At 41.0% G+C, this 26,556-nt stretch overlaps 1 protein-coding gene across 5 annotated transcripts in view; it reads left to right on the top strand.

Annotated features, from left to right (window-relative positions):
• Window positions 1-26,556, top strand: part of Efhb (EF hand domain family, member B) — a 71,314-nt gene that overhangs the window by 14,208 nt on the left and 30,550 nt on the right. For all 5 annotated transcript variants that reach the window (XM_063266839.1, XM_039083162.1, XM_039083161.1 and 2 more), the window contains one exon: window positions 15,356-15,485. In XM_063266839.1, coding sequence (XP_063122909.1) covers window positions 15,356-15,485 — 130 coding nt within the window. The remainder of the gene's footprint in view (window positions 1-15,355; window positions 15,486-26,556) is intronic.

Raw genomic sequence — 26,556 nt, 5'->3', positions numbered from 1 at the left:
TCATTGCCTAGGATGCTCTTGAACTCTTAGACTTAAGTAATCCTTCCTTCTCAAACCCCCACCTAGCTAGGACTAGAAGTACGCAACACCAATCCTAGCCAAGTGTGTAGAATTATATATTACACAGGTTAGGATCAAATTTTAGTTCACTTATTTCCTGTCTTAGACCTTGAGTAGTTTACATGTCTGATCATTAACCCGTCTTAGTTCTTGAGTAGCATGGTGACCTTGTGAGAGTCGAGTACATGCAAATATGCTTAGTTTGGTGCTTATCAGCTACTTAGAGGTCTTGTCTAATGGCACTGCAGCACTAGAATGATTTTAAGGATCAACTTAAATTTTATAGTGCTGTAAAATACATCTGAATGAAAAATATGTGAATGTAGTCTTGATAGACAAACGAAATGATTAGATTCTGATTTGGGTCTTAAGAAAGCCTTGTCTGGAATCTGCCATTCTCTTCTTTCTCATCTAATCTCTGCTGGTTTCTACACTCCTTAATGTGTTTCCAAGGATGGATAGTCTCTACCTCTGTCTCCAACTGCTGCTGTCCTTGGTCACTTGAACAGAGTAACCTTCTCATGCCCGTGACTTCTTGTCTCTCCTTATGACTCCTTCCTTATCTTTCTCCCTCTGCTTCCCTGACCTGCCTTCCTTTATACTTTCTGCACTCCCACAGTTTTTATGAAAATAACATTCTGTCTAAAATTTAGTGTGTAGCTGAAGGCTACCTTGACCTGACATTCCTGTCCCCAGCTCTCAAGTGAGGTGATTATAGGAATGTGCCACTATACCTGGTTTCGTCAGAATGTTTACTTTGGAGCTGGGCATGATGACTTATGCAGGAGGATACTAGGAGTTCCAGGCTACTCTTGGCTACAGAAGACCATGTTTCAGAATATCAAGAACCTATAGCAAAACAGCAACAACAAAAGACGACCATCACTAGATGTGTGTGTGTTTGTGTGTGTGTGCGAGCACCCATGTGAATTGGTGAATGCTTAAAAACTATTTAGAATAGGGCTGAACACATTGTTTAGTGGGTAAAGTGCTTGTTGCACAAGAATGAGGAATTGTTTCAGAACCCACATAAAGCTGGGTAGCGTATTATGTGGCTGTAATTCCAGTTCGGAGAGTTCCTGAAAGAACTGGCCAGAGAGCCTAGCTATGCGTTGGCAGAAAATATCAAAGAAACCCTGTTTTAACAAGGTAGAAGGAGAAGACCAACATGCCACCCGAGGGTGTCCTGTGACCTTCACATGCATACTGACACAGCACACCTACATGCAGGAATACATGCACATATACATGCACACACATCATACACATGCATCACATGTGCCCTACACAGAACAACTCTAATGGCTCACTTTCCATCTTCTTCTTCATCGCCCCTTTGTCCTTTCTCCCACAATTAACCTTCTCCTGTCGGAGGTGGGAAAGAACAGCTCTAGTGGACAATGATGAGGCTAAAATTGTCTTTACTTGCTGATTTTTATGGAAGGTTCATAGCCTTTTGAACATTTCACTATCTACATTTTCTTTCTCTCTTTCTTTCTTGGTGCTGAGGCATAAACTCATTGTAGAGAATTTGGATACTAAAAATGAAGAAAAATCAAATGTTACCGTGTAACACCATTAGCTCAAGATAACTACAGTTGATAAGCTGAACATTTTTCTAGCTTTCATCCATTGAATTTCACTGAAGCATCTAGGTTTAGAAAAATAGAATCTGACCCTTCATGGTTAACATTTAAGACTAGTTAGTTAAGCTACTAGAGCCAATGGCTCAGTGGTTGAAAGTGTGCACTGTTCTTGCAGGCCAGAGTTTGGTTACCATCACCCACATTGTTAGTTCACAACCACTTGTAACTCTAGTTCCAAGGGGATCCTTCCCTTATCTGACATCCAGGGCCACCTGCCTTCACGTGCCCTTACTCCCACATAGATACATAATTAAAATTAATAAAAATAAGTTTCCCGTGATGTCATGCTCGCTGCCAGGGGCCAGCCTCAGGAGGGGTCTTCTTTGTCATTTTTTCTTGAGGCAGCAGAGCAGCGAGAGCATCCGCAGACTTGGTCTTATGAGATACGGGGGTAAGACTTTGTATTACGAGATATTTAGGGTTGCTGTATAATAAAAAGTTTACTGATCTAAGTCTAAGTTACCTTGCTACTGTAGCTGACCTGTCTTCTGTGTTCTTCTGAGGCCAGAAACTGCAGTCTCTGGCACTTAGCACCTCTTCCTAAAACAGCAAAGGATTAGGTAAACAGCTTTTGTACTATCTCAGCAGGAACTGCTGGGCTCTAACTTTCAGCCTGCTAGTCAGAAGTCGCAGGAAGAAAGAGGGACACTTAGAAAAGTGTTTATAGGGGTTGGGGATTTAGCTCAGTGGTAGAGCGCTTGCCTAGCAAGCACAAGGCCCTGGGTTCGGTCCCCAGCTCCAAAAAAAAAAAGAAAAAAAGAAAAAAGAAAAAAGAAAAGTGTTTATAGTGTTTAGTACTAAGTTGTAAAACGTTTCCTATGAAAGCTATCTAAGGGAAAAAGCGGAAAGATCCTAAGTGTGTGTGTGTGTGTGTGTGTGTGTGTGTGTGTTGGAAATTCTTCTAAGTGGAGAGAGGAAAAAAATTCTAGTAAGGGAAAAATACTACTCTCCTTCCTCGTCTCTTTGTCCTCAGTACTCATACATCTTTCAGAATACATGATCACATGTTAAAAAGTTTATCACAAAAAAAAAAGTTCATCACAAGTTCACACACAAAAATCAAACCATAAATTTGAAATAGAAGTTTACAATAGAGAATGTTTACATGCGTATCCACTAGAAGTAATCTGGCTAAACATTCATCTCACTTGTCCTGAGACCTCATCCAGAGACTTGTCTCAGCTCCGCAGGTTCACTGAGGGTTTAAAGCCATAACTGTTATTAGTGAAGTTTTGTATAGATAAACCCAATCAATGTTTTATCTTCTGTCCTAGCACCTATAATAAATCGTTAGTCCCCTTTTTCTGACCTTTGGTTAATTGTTTTACAAGCTCTTGGAAAGTGCTCTAAGTAGGAGAAAGTCTGGTCACTATCTAAGAGCAATTAACTGGTGACACTTGGGAGACTGGCAGAGTTCTCACTGCAGATTTGACTATCAGAAAAAGACTTGATAGCAGTCCCACTATAAAAGTGCTCAATGATCACTGATGTAATTTTAGGAATTTTTGTAGGATCATCATTAAGACTTAAGGAGAAGAAGACTTAAATAGATGACTATTTGTCTATAGAGCATCAATACAAGACAGTACATCTTTGTAGATCTGCAGAGATCTGCTCCAAAGAGGTGTGCTATTACTTAGTGATTGTTATATATGTTTAATAATAACAGGAGAAGCATATTAATCCTAGCAATTAGCAATTGGGTGGCAGAAGCAGGAGGAACTTAGAGTTCAAAGCAAGCGTGAACTACATAGTGAGTTCCAGGGCAGTCAGAGCTACATGGTAAGACCATGTCTCAATAATAAACAGGCAGGCAAGCAAGCAAGCAGATGAAGCTCAAAATGCGTTGCTTTAAATAGTATGCCAGCGACAATGTTCAGTGGCAACAGGATCCGTAAAGTCTTTAAAATGCACTTACTTAACCACTGCTGAAATGACAGATACTTCTTGAATAAATACAAACTATATAGAAATAAATAGTATTGAGAAGGATTTCTCACAGTATTCTAGTAAGGGAAAAATTCCCTTTTCTTCCTTTTTTTCTTTTTCTGTTTTGAGACAGAGGCTCCCATCTGGTTCAGGTCAGCTCCAAACAAACTTTAGAGTTGGCATCGAATTCTCTTGCCTCGGCCTCCCAAATACTGAGATATATGGTGTATACCACCATGCCTGGTTCATGTATGTACTTTAGTGTACAATAGAGATGTATAAATATTTCTATATACTCCCACTTGATTTGTTTTGTCTCTTGATATTTTGTAATATTTCCATATTAGTATCTATATCAGGTTTTTCATTAATTTTTGTTGAAAGTAATTTTTTTCATACAGTGTATTCTGATCACAATTTCCCTTCCTTCAGATCATCCTTACTACCTCACCCATCAAACACGATGCCTTCTTTATCTATATATTTAGAAAACAGGCAAATACAAAAACCAAAATCCAGAATAAAAGAAAATAATAAAAAATAAGCAAAAGAAATGCACACACACACACACACACACACACACACACACACAAAAACACACACACCCCATAAAAACAGAAAATTGTAAAACATAATGTTCAAGCAAAAGACACTAAGATAAAAAATACTCAAGCAAGCTAATGTAAGATAAAGGGTCTACAAAAACACAATGAGTTCATTTCGTTTTGTTTGGCCAATCTTCAACTGGGCCTGCTTTTGAGTGTGGTCTATATATCCAGTAAGACTCCACTGGAGAAGGCCATTTTTTCCCTTTGTAAATGGTTGTCAATTGGAGGTAATTTCTTGGTTAGGGATGAGAACTCATGTCCACCTCCACCTCTTTATCCTGGAGCGGATCTTTCTTGAACCTGTGCAGGCTTTGTGCATGCTATCCCAGTCTCTATGAGTTCACATGTCCGTCAGTCCTGTTGTGTCATCCATCCCTGCAGACTCTTATGATCTTTCAGCCTCCTCTTCTACGTAGATCACCAAGCCCTGAGGAGAAGGGTTTGCGGAAGACATCCCATTTAGGCCTGTGTTCCAAAGTCTCACTCTCTGAATATCGCCCATTTGTGGGTCTCCATATGAGTGCCCACTTACTGAAGAGGAAGCCTGATAATGGCTGGGTGAGATACCCGTCTATGGATATGGATGATGTCACCAGGAGCTATTTTATTGCTTGGTTTCCTCTTAGGCCAATGGCCTACCCAGCCTCATGTTCTCGACCACTTGTGCAGTGTCAGGCCTGGGTTCTACCTCATGGAGTGGCCTTTTATCCGCTCAGGTGCTGGTGGGTTCCTACCACGAGTATTCTGCTACTGTTGCACTAGGGTATTGTGTGTGCAAGGCAGCACTGTAACTCTCAGGGTTTGTAGCTCAGTTTCTGTTTGTAGGTTGATGTCTGTATTTAGGTGAGGGCTGGCACAAATTAGGTCAAGGCCATGATTGGACAGTAAAACAGTAAGGTGTGGACGAAATTTTGGTAAGGCGCGAGAGAAGGGAAAGTGAGAGAATCAAGATGGAGACGGAGAAGGACGACCCAGATCCGGGTGGTCTTAAATGGCCATGGGTAGTTATACATATTTCTTAAGGGATGGACTTCTAGAGGTAAATTTGTCTTATCTAGGTGGGCGGTTAATATCTTTATCAATTGCTCGGGAGTTTATTGTGTGAATGTATTGGGGACTGAGGATTTAACATATAAATCTGATCGCTAAGTTACAGTTTACTGAGTCTTGATTTTACCGGGTAGTTGGGAATTTATACTTTACCAGGGAGCAGTTGCTGGGAATGTGGGCAGAGTCTGTGGCCATGAGCTCTGATAGGCCAGCTGCTGCTGGACTTTTAGAGCCCTGATTTTAGGTTTTATAGCCCTCTGGTGCCAGATCTAACTCAGGGAGCAGCGTAGCAAGGTGCCATGCTGGAATGGCTTGTGGACCGCCTAGGTCAGAGAATACTTGGGGGCAGTGTGGAGTCTCTGGGATGAATTATTGTTAGTTCTTTATGGCCCCACGGTGCCAGAACTAACACCAGGGAGCAACCACCCGGGTTAGAGAGTACCAGGGGGCCAGTGTGGAGCAGTGACAAGCTGGAACTGGCTGTCGATGAGATACGGATACCCCACAGTGCCATGTGCCCTTAGCTGGCGCTAGCGTGGGTTAAAAAGTTCAGATTTTTAAAATATTTGCCACAACAGCTGTTTGCCTTTCTTTTTGGGCAGCGTGCAGAGTGCCTTCTAGTACCGTGAATACTAGCTAGAAGGGCTAAAGGCTTCTTGGTAACCACCAGCTCCATTTCTCCGTGTTCTGTGAGTTGTGTATATGTTGACTTCAGAAACTGGGCATTACTGTCAGTTTGTGGAGAGCAACCAATAACCTTGGCAATAGCATGGGTTGTTTGGGGGTTTCTTTGGGGGTCCCTTTGGGCAACAACACAGTAGATGTAACCCATCACTGGAATTGAGGGTTTCATTTGGTGACAAGGGATGTCCAGTTGGTCTCTAATTGGTGATATCATTTATATTTCTTTCATATATTGTATGTATTTTAAGAAGCTTCTACTGTGTTAGATTTTTATATGACCCCTCAAATATCTCTTTAATGTCAGTTGTTCTTTTCTTACCCCTTTTCTCAGTGCCTCCATTTAATTCACCCATTGAGATCTCTTCTTTTTTTTTTTTTTTTTTTTTTTATTAACTTGAGTATTTCTTATATACATTTCGAGTGTTATTCCCTTTCCCGGTTTCCGGGCAAACATCCCCCTCCCCCCTCCCCTTCCTTATGGGTGTTCCCCTCCCAACCCTCCCCCCATTGCCGCCCTCCCCCCATAGACTAGTTCACTGTGGGTTCAGTCTTAGCAGGACCCAGGGCTTCCCCTTCCACTGGTGCTCTTACTAGGATATTCATTGCTACCTATGGGGTCAGAGTCCAGGGTCAGTCCATGTATAGTCTTTAGGTAGTGGCTTAGTCCCTGGAAGCTCTGGTTGCTTGGCATTGTTGTACTTTTGGGGTCTCGAGCCCCTTCAAGCTCTTCCAGTTCTTTCTCTGATTCCTTCAATAGGGGACCTATTCTCAGTTCAGTGGTTTGCTGCTGGCATTCGCCTCTATATTTGCTGTATTCTGGCTGTGTCTCTCAGGAGCGATCTACATCCGGCTCCTGTCGGTCTGCACTTCTTTGCTTCATCCATCTTGTCTAATTGGGTGGCTGTATATGTATGGGCCACATGTGGGGCAGGCTCTGAATGGATGTTCCTTCAGTCTCTGTTTTAATCTTTGCCTCTCCCTTCCCTGCCAAGGGTATTCTTTTTCCTCATTTAAAGAAGGAGTGAAGCATTCACATTTTGATCATCCGTCTTGAGTTTCGTTTGTTCTAGGGATCTAGGGTAATTCAAGCATTTGGGCTAATAGCCACTTATCAATGAGTGCATACCATGTATGTCTTTCTGTGATTGGGTTAGCTCACTCAGGATGATATTTTCCAGTTCCAACCATTTGCCTATGAATTTCATAAACTCGTTGTTTTTGATAGCTGAGTAATATTCCATTGTGTAGATGTACCACATTTTCTGTATCCATTCCTCTGTTGAAGGGCATCTGGGTTCTTTCCAGCTTCTGGCTATTATAAATAAGGCTGCGATGAACATAGTGGAGCACGTGTCTCTTTTATATGTTGAGGCATCTTTTGGGTATATGCCCAAGAGAGGTATAGCTGGATCATCAGGCAGTTCAATGTCCAATTTTCTGAGGAACCTCCAGACTGATTTCCAGAATGGTTTTACCAGTCTGCAATCCCACCAACAATGGAGGAGTGTTCCTCTTTCTCCACATCCTCGCCAGCATCTGCTGTCACCTGAGTTTTTGATCTTAGCCAATCGCACTGGTGTGAGGTGAAATCTCAGGGTTGTTTTGATTTGCATTTCCCTTATGACTAAAGATGTTGAACATTTCTTTAGGTGTTTCTCAGCCATTCGGCATTCCTCAGCTGTGAATTCTTTGTTTAGCTCTGAACCCCATTTTTTAATAGGGTTATTTGTTTCCCTGCGATCTAACTTCTTGAGTTCTTTGTATATTTTGGAAATAAGGCCTCTATCTGTTGTAGGATTGGTAAAGATCTTTTCCCAATCTGTTGGTTGCCGTTTTGTCCTAACCACAGTGTCCTTTGCCTTACAGAAGCTTTGCAGTTTTATGAGATCCCATTTGTCGATTCTTGATCTTAGAGCATAAGCCATTGGTGTTTTGTTCAGGAAATTTTTTCCAGTGCCCATGTGTTCCAGATGCTTCCCTAGTTTTTCTTCTATTAGTTTGAGTGTGTCTGGTTTGATGTGGAGGTCCTTGATCCACTTGGACTTAAGCTTTGTACAGGGTGATAAGGATGGATCGATCTGCATTCTTCTACATGTTGCCCACCAGTTGAACCAGCACCATTTGCTGAAAATACTATCTTTTTTCCATTGGATGGTTTTGGCTCCTTTGTCAAAAATCAAGTGACCATAGGTGTGTGGGTTCATTTCTGGGTCTTCAATTCTATTCCATTGGTCTATCTGTCTGTCTCTGTACCAATACCATGCAGTTTTTATCACTATTGCTCTGTAATACTGCTTGAGTTCAGGGATAGTGATTCCCCCTGAAGTCCTTTTATTGTTGAGGATAGCTTTAGCTATCCTGGGTTTTTTGTTATTCCAGATGAATTTGCAAATTGTTCTGTCTAACTCTTTGAAGAATTGGATTGGTATTTTGATGGGGATTGCATTGAATCTGTAGATTGCTTTTGGTAAAATGGCCATTTTTACCATATTAATCCTGCCAATCCATGAGCATGGGAGATCTTTCCATCTTCTGAGGTCTTCTTCAATTTCTTTCCTCAGTGTCTTGAAGTTCTTATTGTACAGATCTTTTACTTGCTTGGTTAAAGTCACACCGAGGTACTTTATATTATTTGGGTCTATTATGAAGGGTGTCGTTTCCCTAATTTCTTTCTCGGCTTGTTTCTCTTTTGTATAGAGGAAGGCAACTGATTTATTTGAGTTAATTTTATACCCAGCCACTTTGCTGAAGTTGTTTATCAGCTTTAGTAGTTCTCTGGTGGAACTTTTGGGATCACTTAAATATACTATCATGTCATCTGCAAATAGTGATATTTTGACCTCTTCTTTTCCGATCTGTATCCCTTTGATCTCCTTTTGTTGTCTGATTGCTCTGGCTAGAACTTCAAGAACTATATTGAATAAGTAGGGAGAGAGTGGGCAGCCTTGTCTAGTCCCTGATTTTAGTGGGATTGCTTCAAGTTTCTCTCCATTTAGTTTAATGTTAGCAACTGGTTTGCTGTATATGGCTTTTACTATGTTTAGGTATGGGCCTTGAATTCCTATTCTTTCCAGGACTTTTATCATGAAGGGGTGTTGAATTTTGTCAAATGCTTTCTCAGCATCTAATGAAATGATCATGTGGTTCTGTTCTTTCAGTTTGTTTATATAATGGATCACGTTGATGGTTTTCCGTATATTAAACCATCCCTGCATGCCTGGGATGAAGCCTACTTGATCATGGTGGATGATTGTTTTGATGTGCTCTTGAATTCGGTTTGCCAGAATTTTATTGAGTATTTTTGCGTCGATATTCATAAGGGAAATTGGTCTGAAGTTCTCTTTCTTTGTTGTGTCTTTGTGTGGTTTAGGTATAAGAGTAATTGTGGCTTCATAGAAGGAATTCGGTAGGGCTCCATCTGTTTCAATTTTGTGGAATAGTTTGGATAATATTGGTATGAGGTCTTCTATGAAGGTTTGATAGAATTCTGCACTAAACCCGTCTGGACCTGGGCTCTTTTTGGTTGGGAGACCTTTAATGACTGCTTCTATTTCCTTAGGAGTTATGGGGTTGTTTAACTGGTTTATCTGTTCCTGATTTAACTTCGATACCTGGTATCTGTCTAGGAAATTGTCCATTTCCTGAAGATTTTCAAATTTTGTTGAATATAGGTTTTTATAGTAAGATCTGATGATTTTTTGAATTTCCTCCGAATCTGTAGTTATGTCTCCCTTTTCATTTCTGATTTTGTTAATTTGGACACACTCTCTGTGTCCTCTCGTTAGTCTGGCTAAGGGTTTATCTATCTTGTTGATTTTCTCAAAGAACCAACTTTTGGTTCTGTTGATTCTTTCTATGGTCCTTTTTGTTTCTACTTGGTTGATTTCAGCTCTGAGTTTGATTATTTCCTGCCTTCTACTCCTCCTGGGTGTATTTGCTTCTTTTTGTTCTAGAGCTTTTAGGTGTGCTGTCAAGCTGCTGACATATGCTCTTTCCTGTTTCTTTCTGCAGGCACTCAGCGCTATGAGTTTTCCTCTTAGCACAGCTTTCATTGTGTCCCATAAGTTTGAGTATGTTGTATCTTCATTTTCATTAAATTCTAAAAAGTTTTTAATTTCTTTCTTTATTTCTTCCTTGACCAGGTTATCATTGAGTAGAGCATTGTTCAATTTCCACGTATATGTGGGCATTCTTCCCTTATTGTTATTGAAGACCAGTTTTAGGCCGTGGTGGTCCGATAGCACGCATGGGATTATTTCTATCTTTCTGTACCTGTTGAGGCCCGTTTTTTGACCAATTATATGGTCAATTTTGGAGAAAGTACCATGAGGAGCTGAGAAGAAGGTATATCCTTTTGCTTTAGGATAGAATGTTCTATAAATATCCATTAAGTCCAATTGGCTCATGACTTCTCTTAGTCTGTCTACATCACTGTTTAATTTCTGTTTCCATGATCTGTCCATTGATGAGAGTGGGGTGTTGAAATCTCCCACTATTATTGTGTGAGGTGCAATGTGTGTTTTGAGCTTTAGTAAGGTTTCTTTTACATATGTAGGTGCCCTTGTATTTGGGGCATAGATATTTAGGATTGAGAGTTCATCTTGGTTGATTTTTCCTTTGATGAATATGAAGTGTCCTTCCTTATCTTTTTTGATGACTTTTAGTTGGAAATTGATTTTATTTGATATTAGAATGGCTACTCCAGCTTGCTTCTTCTGACCATTTGCTTGGAAAGTTGTTTTCCAGCCTTTCACTCTGAGGTAGTGTCTGTCTTTGTCTCTGAGGTGTGTTTCCTGTAGGCAGCAGAATGCAGGGTCCTCGTTGCGTATCCAGTTTGTTAATCTATGTCTTTTTATTGGGGAGTTGAGGCCATTGATATTGAGAGATATTAAGGAATAGTGATTATTGCTTCCCGTTATATTCATATTTGATGTGAGGTTATGTTTGTGTGCTTTCATTCTCTTTGTTTTGTTGCCAAGACGATTAGTTTCTTGCTTCTTCTAGGGTATAGCTTGCCTCCTTATGTTGGGCTTTACCATTTATTATCCTTTGTAGTGCTGGATTTGTAGAAAGATATTGTGTAAATTTGGTTTTGTCATGGAATATCTTGGTTTCTCCATCAATGTTAATTGAGAGTTTTGCTGGATACAGTAATCTGGGCTGGCATTTGTGTTCTCTTAGGGTCTGTATAACATCAGTCCAGGATCTTCTGGCCTTCATAGTTTCTGGCGAGAAGTCTGGTGTGATTCTGATAGGTCTCCCTTTATATGTTACTTGACCTTTTTCCCTTACTGCTTTTAATATTCTTTCTTTATTTTGTGCGTTTGGTGTTTTGACAATTATGTGACGGGAGGTGTTTCTTTTCTGGTCCAATCTATTTGGAGTTCTGTAGGCTTCCTGTATGTCTATGGGTATCTCTTTTTTTAGGTTAGGGAAGTTTTCTTCTATGATTTTGTTGAAGATATTTACTGGTCCTTTGAGCTGGGAGTCTTCACTCTCTTCTATACCTATTATCCTTAGGTTTGATCTTCTCATTGAGTCCTGGATTTCCTGTATGTTTTGGGCCAGTAGCTTTTTCCGCTTTACATTATCTTTGACAGTTGAGTCAATGATTTCTATGGAATCTTCTGCTCCTGAGATTCTCTCTTCCATCTCTTGTATTCTGTTGGTGAAGCTTGTATCTACAGCTCCTTGTCTCTTCTTTTGGTTTTCTATATCCAGGGTTGTTTCCATGTGTTCTTTCTTGATTGCTTCTATTTCCATTTTTAATTCCTTCAACTGTTTGTGTTTTCCTGGAATTCTTTCAGGGATTTTTGCGATTCCTCTCTGTAGGCTTTTACTTGTTTATTAATGTTTTCCTGTGCTTCCCTAAGTGTGTTCAGGTCTTTCCTGAAGTCCTCCAGCATCATGATCAAATATGATTTTGAAACTAGATCTTGCTTTTCTGGTGTGTTTGGATATTCCATGTTTGTTTTGGTGGGAGAATTGGGCTCCGATGATGGCATGTAGTCTTGGTTTCTGTTGCTTGGGTTCCTGCGCTTGCCTCTCGCCATCAGATTATCTCTAGTGTTACTTTGTTCTGCTATTTCTGACAGTGGCTAGACTGTCCTATAAGCCTGTGTGTCAGGAGTGCTGTAGACCTGTTTTCCTCTCTTTCAGTCAGTTATGGGGACAGAGTGTTCTGCTTTCGGGCGTGTAGTTTTTCCTCTCTACAGGTCTTCAGCTGTTCCTGTGGGCCTGTGTCTTGAGTCCACCAGGCAGCTTTCTTGCAGCAGAAAATTTGGTCTTACCTGTGGTCCCGAGGCTCAGGTTTGCTCGTGGGGTGCTGTCCAGGGGCTCTCTGCAGCGGCAGCAACCAGGAAGACCTGTGCCGCCCCTTCCGGGAGCTTCAGTGCACCAGGGTTCCAGATGGTCTTTGGCTTTTTCCTCTGGCGTCCGAGATGTGTGTGCAGGGAGCAGTCTCTTCTGGTTTCCCAGGCCTGTCTGCCTCTCTGAAGGTTTAGCTCTCCCTCCCACGGGATTTGGGTGCAGAGAACTGTTTATCTGGTCTGTTTCCTTCAGGGTCCGGCGGTGTCTCCGGCAGGGGTCCTGCCGCTCCTGGGCCCTCCCCCACGGGAGCCCAGAGGCCTTATACAGTTTCCTCTTGGGCCAGGGATGTGGGCAGGGGTGAGCAGTGTTGGTGGTCTCTTCCGCTCTGCAGCCTCAGGAGTGCCCACCTGACCAGGCGGTTGGGTCTCGAGATCTCTTCTTATGTACCCATAAGTATATATTATTTCCATGTCCTTGGAAGATCCTTTTCTCCCTCAATTTCTTAGTTTATACTGTACCTCAGTGATTATGTGGACAGTAACTTGATTACTGAAGACTTAACATCTAAACTATAAAAAGTGACTACATGACATATTTGTCTTTTTGGATCTTTTCTCTAACTCCACCAACGTATTCAAGAATGTCATGATTTCATATTTTTAACTGCTTGGTAATACTCCATTGTATACATGAATCGCATTTTCTTTATCCATTCATCCACTGATGGACATCTAGACTGTTTCCAGTCTCTGGGCATTATGAATTGAGCAGCACTGAACATAGACAAGCAAATACCTTTGTAGTAAGATATAGAGTCCTTTGCGTATAACGCGCAAGAGTTGCATCACTGGATCTACGGGTAAATCTATTTCCTGCCTCCTAAGGAATTACCACATTGATTTCCATAATGGCTGTACAAGTTTGCACTCCCATCAACAACAGCTGAATGTTCCCCTTCCCCCACCCCTTCCCTCACAGATGACAACCCTGCATAAGTTATCATTTGTTTTATTGATCTTGGCCATTTGTTGGTATAAGATGGAGTTTCAAAGTTGTTTTGATCTGTATTTCCCTGATGGCTAAGGTTATTGAGCGTCTCTTTGTTTATTGACCATTTATGTTTCATCTTTGATGGATGTTGTGCTTTTATAGTTCAATTTTTAATTGGGTTGCTTCCTTGATGTCCAGTTTTTTTTTAGTTCTTTATGTATTTTAGCTATTGACCCATTATCTGATGTTGTACTTACCTTTTTCTATTGTATAGCCTGCTCCTTTTTTTTTTTTAAAGATTTATTTTTTTTTTTTTATATATGTCACTATCACTGTCTTCAGACATACCAGAAGAGGGCATCAGATCCCATTACAGATGGTTGTGAGCCACCATGTGGTTGCTGGGAATTGAACTCAGGACCTCTGGAAGAGCAGTCAGTGCTCTAACCACTGAGCCATCTCTCCAGTCCCCTGCTCCTTTGTTTGAATGCTACTGCCCTTTGCCATAGAGAAGGTTCCCAATTTCACGAGGTCCTGTTTATTAATTGTTGTTTTTAGTGCCTGTGCTATTCATGTTCTGTTTCAGAACGTCTTTTCTATTCAGTTTGCCCAGCATTATTTGTTGAAGATTCTGTCATTTTTCTTGTGCGTATTCTGGCTTCTTTATCAAATATCAGGTATCCACATGTATATGGGATTGTATCTGGGTCTTCAATTCCATTCCATTGACCAACATGTCTGTTTTTATACAAGTACCATGCTACTTTTCATTACTATAGCTCTGTAGTACAACTTGAGATTGGTGGTATACCCTGTGTAGTTCTTTTATTATTAAGGGTTGTTTTAGGTATCCTTTTCTTTCATGTGTGTGTGTGTGTGTGTGTGTGTGTGTGTGTGTGTGTGTGTTTCCATATGAAGCTGAAAATTGTTCTTTCAAGATCCATGGAGAATTGTGTTAAAGTTTTGATGGGCATTGCATTGAATTTGTGCATTGCTTTTGGTAAAATTGCTGTATCACTATATAAACTCTACTGATCTGAGCATGAGATCTTTCCATCCTTTAATGTCTTCAATTTATTTCCTTAATATCTTAAAGTTTTTATTATATGTCTTTTACTTTTTTGCTTAGAGCAAGGTGTGTGTGTGTGTGTGTGTGTGTGTGTGTGTGTGTGTGTGTGTGTGTAAAGTGTTTTCCATACTTCTTTCTCAGTCTGTTTGTCCTTGGTAAATGGGAAGGGTACTGATTTTTTTGTGTTACTTTTGTATTTTACTACTTTGTTAAAAGCTTTTGTCACCTGTAAAAGGTTCCTGGTGGAGATTTTAGGGTATTTTATTTATAAAATCATATTATCTGCAAATAATGCTACTTCCCCATTTCTTCTAAGTTTTCTAGCATTTGGAATGTAAGTTTCTGAAGAAAACCGAGAAACTTTTTCCCAAATTATACTATACTTAAATATGCCTACGATAAACTGTCCAGCGTCAGACTGTAGATGTTTTTTACCAACCCTGAGTAATGAGGCATTTTGAACCAGATCTCCTTGCCTCATGTGGGCAGTCATTCTGTCGGCTCTGGTAGTCACAGATTGCCCCCTCCCTGGTTATTTTTGTATATTGATTTTCATATCCTTCAGCTTCCCTGAATTCATTTATTAATCTTACCAGTTTTGGGTGGTGTCTATGGTTTTTTTGTTTGTTTGTTTGCTTGAGTTTTCCAGGTTTGTTTGTTTCTTTTTCTTTCTGAGACTTGATCTCACGATGTGGTTCAGGTAGGCCTGGAATTCACCATCCACTTCTCGGCTTCCTATGTACTGAGATTAAAGACATAAGCTACCATATCTTACAAACAAGAACACAAAGAGCTCTGTATGTAACATTCCGTGGTGTCCCAGCATGTGCGGGTGAGGCCTTTGTTACCTGCAGCCGAGTCTGCACAGCTACCTGTATGGGTACATTCCAGTCTTGTCTCACAAATCCTGTGCCAACGAGAAAACAGTGTGCTCTCTTTAAAATAAAGATTTTTTTTTTCTGTGTATGGCTTAACTCAGAAGTCTTATTCCCTGCTCCTACCACCCACAGGAGAAGCAAAGAACCGAAAGTATAACCCAGCAAGTTTCCATAGATTTAACTTGTATGGAGTCCCGACACCTCACTGTAATGATGGGCGCACCATGGCTAAAACTTTACATTGGCTCCATGAACTACAAATGTAAGTGTGAGCGTACCTGGTTCAGAAGTAAGTCTTAGAGATTTAGCATTTGAACTTAAGGAACTACCTATTTAAAGTTTATTTTTAAGAGATACTAAATATGTTGGCACAGTTTAGCATAACGATAATAGAAAAAATAGATCATGCAATGTCTTCATTTCTAACACACATTCTCTCTGTTTACCCCAAAGGTTTATGCTGTTCTGAAGTTACTTCATGACTTGGTGTTTTTTTAAAATTATTTATTATTTATTTATTTAGGTGACAGGGTTTTACTCTGAAGCCTATAGTAGCTAAGAATTTGTGTCCGTCTTCTTGCCTCAGCCTCCCAGTGTTGGACTTTATTTACTTTTTGTTGTTGCTTTAGGTCTTATTTTCATTCTTAAGTGTGTGTGTGCACATGTGAGTGTAGGTGCACCTAACAGGCTGAAACATCATCTTCTCCTGGAGCAAGAGTTACAAGTGAGCCACCCGTGGGTATGAGGAATTCAAGTCAGGTCCTTTGCGATGGCTGTCTCTCCAGCTTCTGTGGCTTTATAGATATGCTCTTTGAATGTTAACCTCGTTGACCCAGAACACACTATATATCCCAGGCTAGCCACGACCTGTGGCCAACCTCCTGGCTGTCTCTCAAGTGCTGGGGTTATAGGTCTGAGCCACCGTGCCAGGATTGGCATTGAGATCTAATAATTTACTTGGGCATCTTGAGCCTTTGCCCTTAATATTTGCAGATTTTGACCTTTTCTTTTGAGTGTGTATGTGTGTGAGAGAGAGTGTGTGTGTGAGGGTGTATGTTGTGTGGGTGTATATGAGATGTGTTTATATACTGTCTAACTGGCCTCAAACTTGCTGAGTAGCTTAGGCTGGGCTCTTAACTCATGCTTCTCTTAGAAGCCTGAGTTCTGGGGAAAATTGGAATTTCTTATTTCTTCATTCTCTATATAGCTTCTTCCTTAGAATTTTCATTTTTTATTGGATATATTTTAAAATTTATTTACATTTCAAATGATCCTCTTTCCTGGTTTCCCATCCATACACTCCCTATCCTACCCCCTCCCCCTTCTTCTATAAGGGTGTTCCCCCTCCCCAAACACCTACTCCTTCCCACCTCCCCGCCCTGACATTCCCCTGCACTAGGGGGTCAAGCATTGGCAGGACCAAGGGCTTCTCCTCCCATTGGTGCCCAACAATGCCGTCCTCTGCTACATATGCAGCTGGAGCCATGGGTCTGTCTATGTGTACTCTTTGGATGGTAGTTTAATCCCTGGGGGCTCTGGTTGGTTGGTATTGTTGTTCTTGTGGGGTTGTAAACCTCTTCAGTTCCTTCAATCCTTTTTCTCTAACTCTTCAATGGGGACCCCAATGGGGTCCTTAGTTTTTCACTTACTATGTTATTTTTTATTCTAAGCCAACACATGAATTAATGCCAAAGGCCCTGAGTTTGATTGGGAGTAACACACACACACACACACACACACACACACACACACACACACACACACACAGAGGCCCCGCTAATACGTATCCTTAGAAGTTCAGAGGTGGTCTGTGTGTGATGGCTTATATCTGTCAACCAGGTACTCAAGCCTGAGGCAGAAAGATGGTAGTGAGTTGGCATGCCAGTCTGGGTTATAGTGTGAGCCTCCTCCTCCTAAATGGAGAGTTTCTTATCCTCCTTGATCTCTTGTTAACTTGAGACACAAACACATCACTGTGAAGCCACAACCTTTCTCTTGTTCATCTCCAAGATCTCATATTAATATAAACATCACAATATAAAACAATTTACAAACCTGAAAAAGTCTTAAAAACTCAAACACTTAAAAAAATCCGAAGTCTATTCTAAAATCAAAAGTCTCTCAACTTTGGGTTCATATCTAAACAAACAAACAAACAAACAAACAAATAAATAAATGCATACTTTCTTATTTCAAGAAGGAAGAAGCAGGACACAATCACAATTGGGTCAAAATAAAACCAAACTCAACCATATAAACCATGTATGTGCCCAGCATTTGGGATTCATATATGCTCTTCTGGGCTTCTTCAAGGGCCTCAGGCTCCTGCTCCAGATCCACCCTCTGCATCATATATGGTTTGTCTCCTCAGCTCTGGCTGACTCCTCTCCATAACTGCTTGGTGGTTGTCCCTTGGCACTGGCATCTCAGAATGCTGGGGTTTTCTGTGGCGACAGGGCTTCACATACACCAGTAGCTTTTCTTGGGCTCTCTTCATGGCACAGGGCCTTAAACTTCCCCATAACCTTCACAATGGCCTCTCCCGTCCTCTCACAAAGCAAAACTTCAGTTGCTCCCCATGACCCTTTCATGCCTTCAAAACCAGTACCACTCTCCTGGTGGCAGCCCATGTTAAAGGACATGGATGAAGGAAACTGCTTTTTGCCTGCTTGCCCTCACTCTTGCTAGCAAGATCATCTACTCTTGCTGTTGCACTCCTTCACTGGTATTAAAACCAATCTCTAAGGGATTCCAACAGAGACCGAAGGTCAGCATCTCTCCAGGAATCCTCCAGGACTCCAGGACCGGATTGGTATTGCTGGACAACTGTCTGATTCTCAGTTTTCCAAGCACAATACAGGCATTGTTTGCTCACCCAGACTACATCCTGCAAACCAATCTAATGACATCCCTATATATAATACCTGGGGGACTCTTATACATAACAAAGTTTGGCTGCCATCGTAAGATCCAAATTTGGCTCCCTCTGGAGCCCAGGTTCTATGTGTTGACTCTAGGAGGCATTTCCCAGAAGATTTCGCCACAGCGATGGTCGTTTCCTAGTTCCCACAAACTTTTCAGCTTCAGCTGACCAGCATCAATAGTCCCGGCAAAGTAAAGGTTTTATTTCAGTGGTTCTGGTATCATGTTAATTATAGCTTATTCTTCAGTCTCAGCTAATGAGAACCACAGATTCTTAACTTAAAATGGCAAATGATCCTGATAGAGCTATTTAAGGACTCTTAATTTTCCCTCTAAAAACATCACAAGCATCATCTGCATTACTCTTAACATTTTTATATTCCAAACTGCCAGCAGAACAAATCAATGTTTGAACACTCAGTGATCTTTCTAGCCCAAAGTACCAACTCCCCGTCTCCCAACCTCCAAATACCCTCCATGGTCAGGTATTTCACAACAATACTCCACTTCTGGTATCAATTTTTGTCCTATCTAGTGGTATTATTGTTGCTATGAAATACCATGACTAAAAGCTAATTGAGGAGGAGAGGTTTATTTGGTTTACAAACCCAGAGTCACAGTCCATTGAGGAAGGCCCAGGAATTCAAACTGGATAGAAACCTGGAGGCAGGAGCTTGTGGAGACTCCGTAGAGAAGTGCTGCTTCTTGTTTTCTCCCTCTGGCTTGCTCAGCCTGCTTTCTTATAGAGCCACCAGCCCAGGGATTGCACCACTTACAATGGGTTTGGCCTGCCGCAATAAATCACTAATTAAGAACGTGCTCTACGGGGTTATCTACAACCTGATCTTATGGAAATATTTTTTTAATTGAGGCTTCCCCCTCTAACTCTAGCTTATATCAAGTTGACATAAAGCTATCTACCACACTCCTTTGTGTTGGGGTTCTCTATAGGAATTGATATGGGTGTTAATAGATTGGCTTATAGGTTCTAGTCTGGATGGGCGAACAATGCCTGTATTGTGCTTGGAAAACTGAGAATCAGACAGTTGTCCAGCAATACCAATCTGGTCCTGGAGTCCTGGAGGATTCCTGGAGAGATGTTGACCTTCAGTCCCTGTTGGAATCCCATAGAGATTGGTTTTAATACCAGTGAAGGAATGCAGCAGCAAGAGTAGATGATCTTGCTAGCAAGAGTGAGGGCAAGCAGGCAAAGATCAGTTTCCTTCGTCCATGTCCTTTTATATGGGCTGCCACCAGGAGGTTGGCCCAGATTTAGGGTAGGTCTTTCTGCTTCAAATAATTTGATAAAAAAATTCTTCACAGGGGTGTCAGCAGTTTCCATTGTAGTAGATTGTACATTTAGCTAAGTTGACAAACAAGATTAGTTATCATACTTTCCCATCCAAAAAATAAAGGATAAGAATAAAAGGAGGAGGAAGGGGGAAGAGGAAGAGGAAGAAGAAGGAAAAGGAAAAGGAAGATGAGTAGAAGGAAAGAGACCAGAGGAAGTAAGGATAATCATGATGATGATCATGATGATCGTGAGGAGGAGGAGGAGGAGGAGGGGGAGGAGGAGGAGGAGGAGGAGGAGGAGGGGGAGGAGGAGGAAGAAAATGTTCAGAGGGAGGCTGGCCGCTGAAGCGGAAAGGCATGCAGAAGAGATGTTCCAAAGACGGATGTAGGCAGAGGATGGAGAGAGGCTGCTCTAACCAAGGATACCCAGCAATGCCAGCAGCCACCAACTGGCACGGGGGTCGCGGGGAGCAAGAAATGGTTTCTCCTTTGGAGAAAATGTGAGGGTGCCATCCTCTGCTCCCTAGTTCCACAGCTGCCTAGAGAGCTGTGAGAGAACACATTGCCATTGTCTGAAGTTGTGGTAACTTGTAGCATCCACACAGTGGCAGTATGGCTTTCCAGTGTGTCACGGAAGACCTGGCTTTACACTGAGCACGAGACTTTCTGTAGCCCTAAACCACTTGCACTTCCATTGGCATCCAACTGCCTACTTGTCTGCTTCACTCCCGGGGTGCCCAATCACTGCCGGCAAGCTGCTCTGGGGAGGCAAAACACAGTCCGTAATAGAGGTCCGAGTCTGTGTTTCCCCAAGTGAGAAACAGCAGGGTCTGAGACAGGAGCTGTGGTTCCCAGTCTCCTGTGTATCCAGGTGCCGCTAGCCTGCCGCTGGGAGTGAAAATTGGTGGAGGGTCCTCAGGGTGTCTACTTACCAGGAAGAAGGGGAAGGCTGAGAACAGGACAGGGGCAGAATCCAGTCTGTTTCCAAGAGACTGCGGAGAGTAAGGAGGGCTGAAAGAGGGAAGACCTTCTCCAGGAGATTTAGGCTCAGCTCATTACAAGAAAGTCCTCCCCCGACCCCACAGCCCCACAGCCCCACAGCCATCATTGATAAAGGAGATGATGTCCAAACGGTTTTACTTGATGGCAAATGTGAATGCATACACCGCACTCAGGGTGAAACTGGGATTAAATACCTTTTTGCCGGAAAGAATACATAAGAAAGAAAGCTCATTGGCGCCTATCTAGATAACTCATAGGTATGGAGAACTCCAGGTTTTTTGTTTGTTTGTTTGTTTTTAACTTTTTTCTTTTATTGGGTATTTTTTAAATTTACATTTCAAATTTCCCAGTTTCCCCTCCAGCAACTCACTATCCCATCTCCTCTTCTCCCTCTATGAGGGTGTTCCCCACTCACCCACTTATTCCTTCCCACCTCCCTGCCCTGACATTCCCTTACATTGGGGCATTGAGGTTGACAGGACCAAGGGCCTCTCCTCCATTTGATCCCTGACGAGGCTGTCCTCTGCTACATATGCAGCTGGAGCCATAGGTCCAACCCTGTGTACTCTTGGGATGGTGGTTTAGTCCCTGGGAGCTCTGGTTGGTTGATATTGTTGGTCTTCTTATGGGATTGCAAACCCCTTTAGCTACTTCAGTCCTTTCTCTAACTCCTCCATTGAGGACCGTGTTCTCAGTTGAATGGTTGGCTGTGAGCATCTGGCTCTATATTTGTAAGGCTCTGGCAGAGCCTTTCAGGAGACAACTATATCAGGCTCCTGCCAGCATGAACTTCTTGGCTTCAGCAATATTGTCTGGGTTTGGTGGCTGTATGTATATGGGCTGGATCACCAGGTGGGACAGGCTCTGAATGGCTGTACCTTCAGTCTCTTCAGACTCAAAGTCTCTAAACTTTGTCTCCATATCTCCTCCTGTGAATATTTTTGTTCCCCTGTTTAAGGAGTGAAGCATCCACACTTTGGTCTTCCTTCTTCTTGAGCTTCATGTGCTCTATGAATTGTATCTTGGTTATTCCCAGCTTTTGGGCTAATATCCACTTATCAGTGAGTGCATACCATGTGTGTTTTTCTGTGATTCACATAGGATGATATTTTCTACTTCAATCCATTTGCCTATGAATTTCATGAAGTGATTATTTTTTTTTTATTAACTTGAGTATTTCTTATATACATTTCGAGTGTTATTCCCTTTCCCGGTTTCCGGGCAAACATCCCCCTCCCCGCTCCCCTTCCTTATGGGTGTTCCCCTCCCAACCCTCCCCCCCATTGCCGCCCTCCCCCCATAGTCTAGTTCACTGGGGGTTCAGTCTTAGCAGGACCCAGGGCTTCCCCTTCCACTGGTGCTCTTACTAGGATATTCATTGCTACCTATGGGGTCAGAGTCCAGGGTCAGTCCATGTATAGTCTTTAGGTAGTGGCTTAGTCCCTGGAAGCTCTGGTTGCTTGACATTGTTGTACATATGGGGTCTCGAGCCCCTTCAAGCTCTTCCAGTTCTTTCTCTGATTCATGAAGTGATTATTTTTGATAGCTGAGTAGTACTCCATTGTGTAGATATACCACATTTTCTGTATCCATTCCTCTGTTGAAGGGCATCTGGGTTCTTTCCAGCTTCTGGCTATTGTAAATAAGGCTGCTATGAATATAATGGAGCATGTGTCCTTGTTATATGTTGGAACATCTTATGGGTATATGCCTAGAGGTGGTATAGCTGGATCCTCAGGTAGTACTATGTCTAATTTACTCAGAAACCAATAGACTAATTTCCAGAGTGGTTGTGCCAGTTTGCAATCCAGTCAATAGTGGAGGAGTGTTTCTCTTTCTCCAGAAGCTGGGACCAGTACCTTTTGTTGAAAATGCTGTCTTTTTTCCATTGGATGGTTTTAGCTCCTTTGTCAAAACAAGTGAGCATAGGTGTGAGGGTTCATTTCTGGGTCTTCAATTCTATTCTATTGATCTACCTGACTGTCTCTTTACCAATACCGTACAGTTTTTTTTATCACTATTGTTTTGTAATACAGCTCAAGGTCAGGAATAGTGATTCCCCCAGAAGTTCTTTTATTGTTGAGGATAGTTTTCACTAACCTGGATTTTTTGTTATTCCAAATGAATTTGCAAATTGCTCTTTCTAACTCTATGAAGAATTGAGTTGGAATTTTGATCTGGATTGCAGTGAATCTATAGATTGATTTTGGCAATATGGCCATTTTTACTATATTAATCCTGCCAATCCATGAGCATGGGAGATCTTTCCATCTTCTGAGATCTTCAATTTCTTTCTTCAGAGACTTGAAGTTCTTGTCATTCAGATATTTCACTTACTTGGTTAGAGTTACATCGAGTATAATGGTGTATTTTATATTATTTGTGACTATTGTGAAGGGTGTCATTTTCTGAATTTCTTCCTCAGCCTGTTTATCTTTTGAGTAGAGGAATGCTACTGATTTGTTTGAGTTAATTTTATATCCAGCCACTTTGCTGAAATTGTTCATCAGGTTTAGGAGTTCTGTGGTGAAATTTTTGGGGTTACTTAAGTATACTATCATATCATCTGCAAGTAGTGATGTTTTGTCTTCTTCTTTTCAAATTTGTATCCCTTTGACCTTTTGTTTTCTGACTGCTCTGGCTAGGACTTAAAGTCCTATATTGAATAAGTAGGGAGAGAGTGTGCAGTCTTGTTTAGTCCCTGATTTTAGTGGGATTGCTTCAAGTTTCTCTCCATTTAGTTTGATGTTGGCTACTGGTTTGTTGTATGCTGCTTTTACTGTGGTTAGGTAAGGGTCTTGAATTCCAGATCTTTCCAAGACTTTTACTATGAGGTGGTGTTGAATTTTGTCAAATGCTTACTCGGCATCTAATGAAATGATCACGTGTTTTTTTTTCTTTGAGTTTGTTTATATAGTGGATTACATTGATGGATATTCACAGATTGAACCATCCCTGCATTTCAGGGATGAAGTCTACTTGATCATGATGGATGATTGTTTTGAGGTGTTCTTAGATTTGGGTTTTGAGAATTTTTTGAGTATTTTTACGTCGATATTCATAAAGAAAATTAGTCTGAAGTTCTTCTTCGTTGGGTCTTTGTGTGGTTTAGGTATAAGCGTAATTGTGGCTTCACAGAAGGACTTGGGTAGTGTTCTTTCTGTTTCTAGTTTGTGGAATAGTTTGGATAGTATTGGTGTGAGGTCTTCTCTGAAGGTCTGAAAAAATTCTGCACTAAACCCATCTCTTCCTGGGCTTTTGTTGGTTGGCAAACTTTTAACGACTGCTTCTATTTCTTTAGGAATTATGGGACTGTTTGGATTATTTATCTGATCCTGATTTAACTTTGGTACCTGTCTAGAAAATTGTCTATTTCATCCAGATTTTCCAGTTATGTTGAATATAGGCTTTTGTTAGTAGCATCTGATGATTTTTTGAATTTCCTCAGTTTCTGTTGTTATATCTCCATTTTCACTTCTGATTTTGTTAATTTAGATACTGTCTCTGTGTCATTTTGTTTGCCTAAGCATTTATCTATCTTGTTGATAGACAAACAGCTCCTGGTTTGTTGATTCTTTGTATAGTTGTTTTGTTTCTTGCTTGATTTCAGCCCTGAGCTTGAGTATTTCCTGCTGTTTATCCCTTTTAGGTGTATTTGCTTCTTTTTGTTCTAGAGCTTTTAGGTGTGTTGTCAAACTGCTAATGTATGCTTTCTTCAATTTCTGTTTGGAGGCACTCAGAGCTATGAGTTTTCCTCTTAGCACTGCTTTTGTTGTGTCCCATAAGTTTGGGTATGCTATGCTTTCATTTTCATTAAATTCTAAGAAGTCTTTAATTTCTTTCTTTATTTCTTCCTTGACCAAGTTGTCATTGAGTAGAGCATTGTTCAGCTTCCATGTGTATGTGGGCTTTCTGTCATTTTTGTTGTTATTGAAGACCAGTGTTAGTCCAGGGTGATCTGATAGGATGTATGGGATTATTTCAGTCTTCTTGTATCTGTTGTGGTCTGTTTTGTGACTGGTTATGTGGTCCATTTTGGAGAAGGTACCATGAGGTGCTGAGAAGAAGGTATATTCTTTAGTTTTAGGATGAAATGTTCTATAGATATCTGTTAAATACATTTGGTTCCCAATTTCTCTTAGTTTCACTGTGTCTCTTTTTAGTTTCTGCCCACCATCTGTCCATTGATAAAAGTGGGTTTTGATGTCTCCCACTATTATTTTGTGAGATGCAATGTGTGCTTTGAGATTTAGTAAAGTTTCTTTTTTGAATGTGAGTGCCATTGCATTTGGAATATAGATATTCAGATTTGAGAATTCATCTTGGTGAATTTTTCCTGTGATGAATATGAAGTGTCCTTCCTCATCTTTTCTGATAATTTTTGGTTGAAAGTTGATTTTATTCAGTATTAGAATGGCTACTCCAGCTCATTTCTTGGAACCCTTTGCTTGCAAAATTTTTTCCCAGACTTTTACTCTGCGTAAGTGTCTGAATTTGTTCTTGAGGTGTGTTTCTTGTATGCTGCAAAATGTTGGATCGTGTTTATGTATCCAATCTATTAATCTATGTCTTTTTATTGGGGAATTGAGTACATTGATGTTGAGAGATATTAGGGATCAATGATTGTTGTTTTCTATTATTTTTGCTGTTACAAGTGAAGTTATGTTTGTGTGACTATCTTCTTTTGGGTTAGTTGAAAAAACATTACTTTCTTGCTTTTCCTAGGATGTAGTTTCCCTCCTTGTGTTGGAGTTTTCTATTATCCTTTGTAGGGCTGTGTTTGTGGAAAGATATTGTGTAAATTTGGTTTTAGGATGAAGTAACTTGGTTTCTCCATCTATGGCAATTAAGAGTTTTGCTGTATATAGTACCTGGGTGGCATTTGCTTCTTTCAGGACCTGTATGACATCTGCTAAGGATCTTCTGGCTTTCACAGAAGTCTGGTGTAATTCTTATAGGTCTGCCTTTATCTGTTACTTGACCTTTTCCCCTTATTATTTTTAATATTCTTTCTTCGTTTTGTGCATTTGGAGTTATGACTATTATGTGACAGGAGAATTTCTTTTCTGATCCAATATGTTTGGAGTTCTGTAGGCTTCTTCTTTCTTTAGGTTAGGGAAGTTTTCTTCTATAATTATGTTGAAGATAGTTGGAAATCTTCACTCTCTTCTGTTCTTATCATCCTTAGGTTTGATCTTCTCAGTTGTCTTGGATTTCCTGGATGCTTTGGTTTAGGATCTTTTTGCATTTTGCACTTTCTGTGACTGTTGTGTCAATTCGTTCTATGGTATCTTCTGCTAAGATTCTCTCTTCTATCTCTTGTATTCTGTTGGTGATGCTTGTTTCTATGCGTCCTGATTTCTTTCCTAGGTTTTCTATCTCCCAGTTGTCTTTCTTTGTGAATTCTTTATTGTTTCTATTTCCATTTTTAGATCCTGGATGATTTTGTTCAATTCCATCACCTATTTGTTTGCGTTTCCCTATAATTCTTTAAGAGATTTTTGTGTTTTCTGTTTTAAGGGCTTCTACCTGTGTTCTTCTATATATATTTTTTTAAGATTTATTTATTTATTATATATAAGCACACTGTAGCTGTCTTCAGATACACCAGAAGAGGGCATCAGATCTCTTTACGGATGGTTGTGAGCCACCATGTGGTTGCTGGGAATTGAACTCAGGACCTCTGGAAGAGTAGTCTGGTGCTCTTAACCACTGAGCCATCTCTCCAGCCCCCTCTTTTATATTTTTTTAAGGGAGTTATTTATGTCCTTCTTAAAGTCCTCTAACATCATCATGAGGTGTGATTTTAATTGGGAATCTTGCTTTTCCAGTGTGTTGGGGTATACAGTACTTGCTCTGGTGGGAGAACTGGGTTCTGATGGTGCTAAGTGGCCTTGGTTTCTGTTGCTTAGGTTCTTGCACTTGCCTCTTGCCATCTGGTTATCTCTGGTGTTAGCTGGTCTTGCTGTCTCTGACAGACACTTGACTGTCCTGCAAGTCTATGTGTCAACACTCCTGGGAGACCAGCTCTCTCCTGGGGGGATTTGGGTACTGAGAGCTGTGGCACAGAAGTAAACTGGATGGATCCTGTCCTAGATTGCTTGTCAGTTCTTGTG

This window comes from Rattus norvegicus, chromosome 9, assembly GCF_036323735.1.
Source record: "Rattus norvegicus strain BN/NHsdMcwi chromosome 9, GRCr8, whole genome shotgun sequence".
NCBI classification, from domain to species: Eukaryota; Metazoa; Chordata; class Mammalia; order Rodentia; family Muridae; genus Rattus; species Rattus norvegicus.
Note: the sequence above shows the minus strand (reverse complement) of the source record. Positions and strands in the feature narration are given on the sequence as shown.